This window comes from Photinus pyralis, unplaced genomic scaffold (genome assembly GCF_008802855.1).
Source record: "Photinus pyralis isolate 1611_PpyrPB1 unplaced genomic scaffold, Ppyr1.3 Ppyr1.4_LG6, whole genome shotgun sequence".
Classification (NCBI taxonomy): domain Eukaryota; kingdom Metazoa; phylum Arthropoda; class Insecta; order Coleoptera; family Lampyridae; genus Photinus; species Photinus pyralis.
Window position 1 is genome coordinate 46882824 of NW_022170663.1, and position 10307 is coordinate 46893130.

A 10307-nucleotide genomic window follows, 5' to 3' on the forward strand; every position below is an offset into this window, starting at 1 on the left:
GCCAGTTTTGACTCCACAATGGATAAGATCTTACCACATTCCCTTTGTCGGTACCCACTTCTGAAGCCCCCACAGACGGCGGAGGTATACAAAGTTTGAATCAAAACACTTGTACCACACTATGATAAGCGCCAGTGCCGTATTTACGGGGGGGGGGGGATATATCCCCCCCCGCCGATGAATTGAGTTATCATCATAGCTATTAGGTATTTAGGTAGTACTCCGCTATCCGCTCCGCCCACTTTAAAATAAAGGCAATAATATATAGGTATATATAGAGAGCAATTTTGGTTTTGGTTAAAAGTCTAAAGTCACTAAAATCTAAACATTCTGTAGTATTCAGTATTCACTACTCAGTGACTGATCAGTGTTGGCAGTCAACGATTTGGGTATTCGGCAACGATCGGCAATTCGCTACATTGATGCCCAAAATAACAAATAGGTATCAGGTACTTAGTACTGCTACTGAGGTGAGGTACCTGCGTCCTGCCTTTCACGAAATGACGAATATAAGAATTTTAAATTTTAAAAACAGGAATTTTTTTGCCCATAACTTTTGATGGAGACGTCTAATCGAAAAAGTACGAATCGTTTTGGATTCTACGCACCCAAATTAATAAGAAAAAATTTTTTCCCGAGAAATTTTGGTGCAATCGATTTTTGGTAAAAAAGGAAGGTTTTGCCCAGAAAAAAAAATTGTCTCAGATCGACCGGAAAAAAATATTTTCTTATAGAATGTGGCCTGTAGAATCCATAATTTCAAACAGTTCCAAGATCGGACTACTAGATCAAAAGTTACAGCCCTTTGAATTTTTTGTCGAAATTGGTTTTTTGCCCATAAATATACCTATTATTCAAAGTTTTCGTTGACTAATTAAAGCAAAAGCAATAAAGGGGCCTGTCAGCAGTGAGAAATAAAATACCGTTCTAATCTAATTTTTTCGCCTGTACAATAATAAATAGATATCAGCAACCTGCAACCCAATTTCTATTTCCCCCTACCCCTTCTAGTACGCACTGGGTGTCTGTATGTGCCACGAACTTGTTTAATCCCCCCCCCCCCCCGAATAAATTTCTACGTACGCCACTGATAAGCGCCTCAATAGGAATGGCGACAATGTTGAAAAATAGCCTAAGAGTGTAGCTTCCAAATGTATATAATAAAAGTTGTTTCTTACACTTTCTTAACTTTTTATTTCAAACCGTCTGCTACTTTCTGAATGGCCCTTGTAGAACAAAGTTACAGCGGTAGGAAAAGGCTGCACATTTAAACGAATTATAATAATACTTTATTTGTGATCTATACAATAGTCTGTATTAGTGTGACCAGCATTTGCACCCTTATTCTAAGACGCAATCATTTCTACGACTTGTACCCTATGTCATAGCTAAATTTGACGCGAGAATTGGAAACAATATAAATAAATGTATTTATTCTTCGTTGACTGTTGAGTGAAAGACTTCATTATTCAAAGCATTTTTCTAAAATTTAAGTAGCGCAGTGCCTTTAAAATCTCGTGTAAAGTTTCTCTCAAAAATGTACGGTGTTTTATTAATTAGAGCTCAATGGTAAGTGATAAGGCGCCAAAACCTGATCCGGCACCGCTTCGAAAAATGCCTAGTTACGGCACTAATTGTCATATATTGGAGTAGAGGTCAAGTTCCTCTGTTCAACCTATAACATCAGAATATAAGATTTCTCAAAGTACATTCCATGCTTGAGGATCCTTTGATTACTTAGACACCTAGAAGATTCTTAGTCCCCCAGAGTTGGAAATGTTCAATAATGGAATCAAATGTTATTAATAAATAATAAGTAAACAAAAAAAGCCTATGCCTATATCTACTGTCTTTTTTCATCAAATTGTTGTTTCAAATTGAAAATGAAACTATCACCATGACGAAACTAAAACCTTTGTTTGCGTGTAATTAATTAGAAAACGTAACAAATATCTTTACAAATAGAAATGAAACCTTTTTTACTTATCTTAGAAAAGTGGTCACTCTTCATCCGAATTGGCCCATCGTCTAATAATCTGCTCCAAACAAGCTTGATTGATCAAGTACCTAAAAAACCCATGACTGATTATAAACATATTGGGTTCATAATATCCCAACCCTTTGGTAGTCTCTCGTATTGCAGCCACTGCAATAAGCTTTTTCACAATATAATCCTTTATGTTTGGATCAATTTCGTTGAGTAGATCATTCGGAAATTTGTTCTTAGAATACGCATAAAATAAAATCAAGCTGTAACGTAAGAATGGTTAAACGTTCAAAAATTAATGGAGCCATACCGATAAGTGCAAAGATTTTGGATGCGCCACAAATCTCCAGGTGTTGATCTGGATATATCATTTTGCTCCTTACAGCTCGCACATGTATAAGAATTCTCTACGTGATAAACACGACCAATGCATGGAGCATGTGCGATGGACTGACACTTTGAGCAAGTCAGGAAAGGAATGGAGGAGAGTAGCTTCGGTATGCAGCATGTGCAGTTCAATTTTTCCAAAACTGTAAATTAGTCAAAAAATTTATTTTCACCTACAGTGGCACATACGTGCTTGTTCAGTCTCCACATCCAACCCTTGCAACATGGTGGCACTTTCATTTATGGCAGTATACTGATTGGTTGCAAACTCCACCCTATGAAACCCTGTTGAGACAGTTCTGATAACTGTCTCGTATGGGGAGGGAAATCTAATACTCTCAATAATATGGTTCACATCCTCCTCTGGCTCGATAAAATTTACCGGGCAGTAATTGCTGGGTGTAACTAACATAGCAATAGGTATTATATAAGTATACCTAAACAAATTCTTTACCATTATCATAATAACTAACACACATATAAAAATTAAGATCATTCCCTTCCAAAATATTGTCTTCAATAAACAAATTTTGTATTGTCTTGAATAGTTCTGTGAGACTCTGTCCGAAATCGCTCTTATTTCTGTGATGTCTACAAAACAATGCAAGTGAAAAGTAGATCTTACGTAGGTGCTTTACTTACAGTTCATTTGAGTCGAAATAGTGTATCACAAATTTATAATTCTCCATAATGTCTCCAGTTTGCTTATTATTAAGAAACAAATACATTTCCCGCAACTAAAATCATGACCGGCATTTCGAAAATATTAGACACGAGGCTATTGTGCTTACGTAGTGTTTATCGAGTGCATCGTACGATCCTTTAAGCCAGGTGACAATTTGCGTTATTGCAGGCGTTTCGGTTTTGCGATTAAATCCTTGAAGCGGTTGCCCATTAACGCTTGAATGGATAAAGTCGCCTCTATTTATGTTAGTACGAGTGTATAAGATGGAAGCCAGGGAACACGAGAGGACCTTGCGAAGCAGTGCTGCTGATCCTTGTGGATTTAACACCGCTGTGTGCACTGAAGGTTTGGGAATTGCCTACAAAAAATTGATTTGAAGAACATAATTAACTTTGTATTTATTTCAACAATTCGAATTAGTTCGAATAGGTATAGAGGTAGTGCTGCATAAACATAAAAGTATCACAACGGAAATTATTTTATATGGTTCGGTACATACCGCACATCCTACTTGTCCTGTAACACTCATCTTTTACACGTTTACCGTTAATTAATGTTTCAGTGAAAATAGTGTTTAAACTTTACATTTAATTTAAATTTATTTTTGAGAAGTATTGCCATCTATCAATCATACAATGAATTAAATAGTTATTGGTCGCATTCATAACATCTTTGATTACTGTCAACCTGATAAAATATACAGGGAAGGCTGTAAAAATTTGGTTCTTGGACCCAAGCTGTTTTAAAAGACTAATGTACAAATTCTACATTTGTTTTGAGACAATATTTGAAACTGTTTTTAAAGTGTTCCAACATTTCGAACGTTAGAAAATATTTAAATCTTTTTGGTAGTATTTAAATTCTTTATGAGTATTTAAACAGTTTACAAAGTATTTGGTTACTTATTTGCAAAAGTACATTCGAATACTAATTTTCCTGTAAAACTGTTCTTTGCAAAGTATTTAAATACTTTAAAGTAATTGGATACTTGTATTTGCAACGTCGAATACTGCTTAAGGTACCTTTAGACTATCATACTTCTCATGTGATTTGTCATATGATAAGTAACAAGCATTTAGATTTGTGTTTACACTATACTATTTTTGGTATTATGGCTGTCATAAGACAGATCATAAGGAAATAATATGGAAATAATACGTAAATAGTAGAATAGGGATGTTTCTATTTCTGCATGACAAATGATATGACTTATTTTAAATATCCCAGTGATCCCGCCCTTTTATGGTTACTTTTCGCATTTTGCTGTTGTACTTATCTGAAAAAGCTGAATACTTGAGTAAACCAGTAAACTTTTGATTATATCATTGATTATAGGTGTGTATAATCAATGATTATAGGTATATTAGTTACTTAATGAAAGAATAAATTACATAAACAATAAATCGAGCAATAAATATTTACGAGTATATTGGTATTTGGTTGTCTGGTTGTAGTGGTGTTTTCAGACACACATTGTCAAATAGTGTCTTGATTGGTAATTAACCCTTCAAATGTTTGGGGTAACCTTTCAAATAAGGGTACACTCATCCTTAATGTCGACCAAGGGGACGACTCTGTTTGCTTTGTTAATGAAACGCATAACGGAGAAATTATTTTTAAAATAATTGTTAAACCTTTTTCGTTAAAAATGTACTATGATTTTTGAGACACTTTAGAAGTTCACCTATTTGTGTTTTACAGGTGATTTTTTTTAGTTCTAAGTTAGCCTGAAGGTACTTTTTTGTTGAATACTTATTATGATAATTAGCAATTTATTTTAATACAGAAGTTAACCGCACAAAATTGCTTATTTGCCAATTTATTTAAAATTTTGCGGGATCCCGCAAATACCGGGTTCCCGCGGGATTAACATCTAACGATCCCGCAAATACCGGGATTGAGATTTTGCTGCGGGATTGCATTCCCTAGCTGTAACTTTTGAACTAGTAGCCCAATCTTGGAACTGTTTGAAATTATGGATTCTACAGGCCACATTCTATAAGAAAATTTTTTTCCGGGTCGATCTGAAACAATTTTTTTTTCGGGCCTCAAAAAAAGGCAGTGTATAACCTTCCTTTTTTACCAAAAATCGACTGCACCAAAATTTCTCGGGAAAACACTTTTTCTTATTAATTTTGGTGAGTAGAATCCAAAACAATTCGTACTTTTTCGATCAGACTTCTCAATCAAAAGTTATAGACTAGAAACCAATTTCGAAAAAAAATTCAAAGGGCTGCAACTTTTGAACTAGTAGCCCAATCTTGGAACTGTTTGAAATTATGGATTCTACAGGCCACATTCTATAAGAAAAATTTTTTCCGGGTCGATCTGAGACAATTTTTTTGCGGGACTCAAAAAAGGGTAGTGTATAACCTTCCTTTTTTACCAAAAATCGACTGCACCAAAATTTCTCGGGAAAACACTTTTTCGTATTAATTTTGGTGCGTAGAATCCAAAACAATTCGTACTTTTTCGATTAGACTTCTCAATCAAAAGTTATAGACTAGAAAACAATTTCGAAAAAAAATTCAAAGGGCTGTAACTTTTGAACTAGTAGCCCAATCTTGGAACTGTTTGAAATTATGGATTCTACAGGTCACGTTCTATAAGAAAAATTTTTTTCCAGGACGATCTGAGACAATTTTTTTTTCGGGGCAAAAAAAAAGGCAGTGTACAACCTTCCTTTTTTCCAAAAATCGACTGCACCAAAATTTCTCGGGAAAACACTTTTTCTTATTAATTTTGGTGCGTAGAATCCAAAACAATTCGTACTTTTTCGATCAGACTCCTCAATCAAAAGTTATAGACTAGAAACCAATTTCGAAAGAAAATTCAAAAGGCTGTAACTTTTGAACTAGTAGCCCAATCTTGGAACTGTTTGAAATTATGGATTCTACAGGCCACGTTCTATAAGAAAATTTTTTTTCCGGGTCGATCTGAGACAATTTTTTTTTCGGGGCAAAAAAAAGGCAGTGTATAACTAAAGTCACTAAACATAGAAAGTACCGCAATCCATTGGGCTCGTGTGTTAGAGAGAGAACGCATGATTTTTGCCCAAAAATGGCGGAAGTTACCAGATTCTAATAACTTTAATGTTAGGGATTGTTCCACCTGTTTGGAGATATCTGTATATATTTTTATAAAACATGACAGTACTATGAAGTTAGGTTATAAAAAATGACAGCTATTAAGATTTTATTTGTCAATTTTTTTAAGTTGGCAGCAAATTTGCCCAAAAATGGCGGATGATTGCGGTACTTTCTATATCTAGTAAAACATTAAAACTCATACGAAAAATATGTTGGTAGTAAATATCATATAAAAAATCATGTGAGATATATTATAGTGTAAAGGTACCTTTAGCATTGCGACCCAACGAGCAATTTATGGATCGGTCCTCGTACGTGATGAGAATAAGAATGACAGCTGTTTTTATGTTGGTCACCCTGACGAAGACACCAACCGTGTGTAGTGTGGGGTTTTTAACTAAGGTGAGTTTGTCGATAAATTTACATTTCTTATCTCATTGTTTACTCTAATTATACACAATTACAATTCTGTTCAGTAAAGGAGATAAAGCATAAATAGCTCGATGGTCACACACAACGTATCGTTAGTTTTATTCGGCAACGAACTGCCTGCCTACGCGAATTGACATGACGTTGGAGGACCCATTTTTCGTTGTTAAAGAGTAAGCAATTATTGTTGTTGTTTGCAAATAAACAATTGAGTACTTTTCCAGTTGTTGCGGTGTTTTATTGTTTGGCTTTGTTTTTGTATCCTTTAGTTTTTGCACGCAAAAATGCAAGTAGTTCTTTATTAGATGCTCTTCGTGGAAGAGAAGTAATCCCTATTTATTCTTATGGCAATGCGCATTATTTACCAAGTCAAATACATTGCTTTTGGAGTGTTTGTTGTTAAGGATAGGCTGCTGATTAGATATCGCTCGACATTCCATTACATTCACAGTGTAATTAAACCATCAACCTGCATTTCTCAATAATCTTCCTGCAACAGGGTGTATTGAATGGTCATATACAGTGTAGGTCTCATTGAGCTTTTAGCACTTTTTCTTTTGTCATCTTTCTTAGAGTTACCACCATCAACTTGCCTACTTTCCCAACGTATAATGCTGAGATGCCATCTTGGCAGAGATAATTTTCATCTTCTAGCAACTGTTTTCTTAAATTCTTGGAAAAAAGTAAACTGTCCCGACAAGTTCCTGTCGCATGTTGTTTCAGTCCTCAATTTTTTAGTGTCGTGGCTGAAATGTTTGTCATTGATGTAAATATGGAAGTAAGATAATTAAATAAGATATTACACAACAAACTTATCTTGTATTATCAAATACAAAAATACACGGCAGCATGAGAGCTAAAGCAAGATACTGACATTTCTTTTTGTTTCCAGTGAAGTATTCAAAGCGCTAAATAAAACCAGAGGACTGTATCTTCGTTGGGTCGAATTGCAGGATGAATCGATATGCGTCACCAAAGATGAGTTAGAATGGACCAACAACGAACTAAAGAATTCATTACGTAGTATAGAGTGGGACTTGGAAGACTTAGAAGATACGATCGATATTGTCGAAAAAAATCCTTCGAAATTTAAAATAGATAATAAGGAATTAACGAGTAGAAAAAATTTTATAGATTGTACTAGGGACGATGTTAAGGCTATGAAGGAGAAGATGAATTTGAATAGGAGTCGAGATAGAGATAGAACAGCCAGACAGGTAATTTTTTTAGTACAACAGTTCGTGCGCTTAGTTTGTTGTACTTTTAGCCCTTGCTGGAGAGCAACAGTCCCGCCCGTATGCCTAACAGACACAGTACTACGAAATATTCCAAATTGGAAAATGAGCTCGACAGCCCGCAGAGGAATTTTTTAAACAGCACCTTAGTGCAGCAAGATCACATGACCAGGCAGCAAGATGAACAATTGGAAGTAATTAGTAACTCCCTTGGATCTCTTAAAACCGTCTCGCGGCATATTGGAATTGAGCTGGACGAGCAAGCTGGGTAAATACATAGATAGGATAGGACTATAAAGGCTTCATAATTTCTCATTTCAGTATGCTAGACGAGTTTGGTGCCGAATTGGAGACCACGGACTCCAAAATGGATTCTACAATGAAAAAAGTGGCAAAAGTTTTACACATGTCTAACGGTATGTATACTCGAACAAATCTTTGTATTGTCTAATTTTATTCTCTTTACAGATAGACGACAATGGACCGCTATACTAATATTATCTGTTATACTCATTATTGTGATAGCTTTATTCGTTTTCGTGTGATTTATTTATTGAATATTGCATTTATCTTACCATTATTTTATATTTTTAATACTGGCTGATTGGTAGTACAAATCTTTTAAGGCTAGCTGTGTTATTTTTATCAACTACATACGTCTTATTTTATACTGTGTTTATTTTTTAAAGTTTTAACGCTGTAGGTACTCCTAATATTAAGAAAATATGCAATTATCATTGTAGCTGTAAAGTTATATTGATGTATCATAGAGTATATAATTTAATAATTTGTACTGATTCAGGTAGTTAATTATTTATTATTATAAAAATGAGAAAGTAAAACTATTGTTAGAAACTGTTCATGTTAGCGGAAAATAGAAACTACAACATTGTTTTCTTTTTTCAATAGCAACTGAAGTGGATGGTATTTAAGGTTTTTAGGTCGTAATATAATATTTAATATTAGCTATATTACATTAAAAATAATGTGTACACACCTTGACAATAATAACATCATGAAAATCTAATATTGTACAAGGGGTTTTCAGTTAAAAAAGCCTATTTTGTTTTTTGTGATCAGGCAACCTGCTATAAAACACGGATCCCCAGTAGTTTGTGCAATTTATTTTTATGAACGCACACAGTATGATTGTATAACAAATTATTCAGTGAGCATAGGGTTGCCATCCGTCTGGGTTTTAAGCTACTGAGGCATCTATGAGTTTCTGTCAAAATGTAAGCCAACAAAACTTAAGCGCCAATCAGCTTTGGTTACAATTTTTTAAAACACCGAATCCTCATTTATACTTAGGAGTTATTGAAAATTGCCTAGTTTTTTTTGCATTCCTGCTCATAATGACCCCGCTGGACCTAGCCCCCCCAAATAAATCTCAACTACTATAATTAATAATTCAGTAGATCTTCGGGCTGGTACCTAATCACGGCATTTTATTTTTCTGTAGGCGATATCGGCGCTAGTTCAAAGTTTATGGTCATTTGAACAATTTTTTTGTAAATAAAATTCTAGATTTTTACCGTAATTCAATTTTTTGTCCGTAAGGATGCATTTTTGTTTCAGAAAATGAATGGCCATCTTTTATTTATGCGAAAATGAAACCACACTTGCACTAGTAGTTATAATTTAGAAGTTATTACGACCAACAGCGCGCGCGGCGTAAGAAAAGTTTACCCCCTCCCGGACGATTTCCATTCGGGTCCACCTAAGTAGAAAGTGTACCAAATCTGGTGCTTTAATGACAAAAATATTGGTGTTGGCGTATAACGACCCCACTATGCATAAAAATTAATTTGAAATAAGTAAACGATAACAGAGGGGGGGGCTACGTCCAAGTGGAACTGGCCGCCCCATCGATTATATCTATTTGCTCTTTTAGGAGTGGCGCTCAAAAATCGAAATTACTTGTAAATTAAAGCTCTTAAATAGCTCGTAATTGCAGTACAAATTTAATTTGAAAAAAGTAATTCTGATCAGTGGGGGGGCTGAATCCAAGTAGACTCGGCCACCCCATAAGAAATGTTCGATTCCTAGTGATTAAAGTGAGGTCTAAAATTTTAAGCTTGCGATATGAAAAGCTCCTAAATAGCTCATAAATGGATACCATTCTTAAATTGATTCACAATGGTGGAGGGGCTAGGTCCAGCGGGGTCTCATAATGCCAACGTTGAAAGAAAATGTTCACTAGTGACATAACAGTGGACCAAAGAAAGGAATTTATTGAATATTGAAACATTCTAGTCAGTGATAAAAATAAAGTACAATTTCAAAGACTATTTCTTTAGACAATATTTTTTTATCAAATTCAGTTGATATGTTCAGGTTTATAATCCCTAAATCCGGGGTTTTCACGCTTCCTGTCCTAGTTGGCAGAGTTTTGAGATGGCAACCCTAAGTAAGCATAACTGTAATAGATACATACTGACATCATGTCGGATACATGTTTTAATAGATACGCGACTGAAGCTAGTTTTGCATTA

The 10307-nt window shown here is 34.8% G+C and overlaps 2 protein-coding genes across 2 annotated transcripts; one reads left to right on the forward strand and one right to left on the reverse strand.

Moving 5' to 3' along the window:
- Window positions 1-1091: 1091 nt before the first annotated feature.
- Window positions 1092-3676, reverse strand: LOC116173208 (HORMA domain-containing protein 2-like). Its single transcript, XM_031490543.1, has 8 exons — window positions 3559-3676; window positions 3166-3417; window positions 3017-3111; window positions 2829-2965; window positions 2564-2779; window positions 2298-2517; window positions 2119-2250; window positions 1092-2067 (listed from the first exon to the last, which is right to left on the reverse strand). Exons 1-8 carry the CDS (start codon window positions 3586-3588, stop codon window positions 2001-2003), a joined length of 1149 nt encoding a protein of 382 aa, XP_031346403.1. The 5' UTR covers window positions 3589-3676; the 3' UTR covers window positions 1092-2000.
- Window positions 3677-6508: 2832 nt separating this feature from the next.
- On the forward strand, window positions 6509-8704 carry LOC116173209 (syntaxin-6). Its single transcript, XM_031490544.1, has 6 exons — window positions 6509-6550; window positions 6625-6750; window positions 7470-7794; window positions 7845-8080; window positions 8134-8228; window positions 8281-8704. Exons 2-6 carry the CDS (start codon window positions 6716-6718, stop codon window positions 8355-8357), a joined length of 768 nt encoding a protein of 255 aa, XP_031346404.1. The 5' UTR covers window positions 6509-6550; window positions 6625-6715; the 3' UTR covers window positions 8358-8704.
- Window positions 8705-10307: the final 1603 nt, after the last annotated feature.

Coding starts and splice junctions, on each gene's coding strand:
- LOC116173209 (XM_031490544.1), top strand. CDS start 6,716: ATGACGTTGGAGGACCCATTTTTCGTTGTTAAAGA. Junction 6,751..7,469: donor CCATTTTTCGTTGTTAAAGA/GTAAGCAATTAT, acceptor TTTTGTTTCCAG/TGAAGTATTCAAAGCGCTAA. Junction 7,795..7,844: donor GAGATAGAACAGCCAGACAG/GTAATTTTTTTA, acceptor TTGTACTTTTAG/CCCTTGCTGGAGAGCAACAG.
- LOC116173208 (XM_031490543.1), bottom strand. CDS start 3,588: ATGAGTGTTACAGGACAAGTAGGATGTGCG. Junction 3,112..3,165: donor ATGCACTCGATAAACACTAC/GTAAGCACAATA, acceptor TCATGATTTTAG/TTGCGGGAAATGTATTTGTT. Junction 2,068..2,118: donor ATACGAGAGACTACCAAAGG/GTTGGGATATTA, acceptor TGGGTTTTTTAG/GTACTTGATCAATCAAGCTT.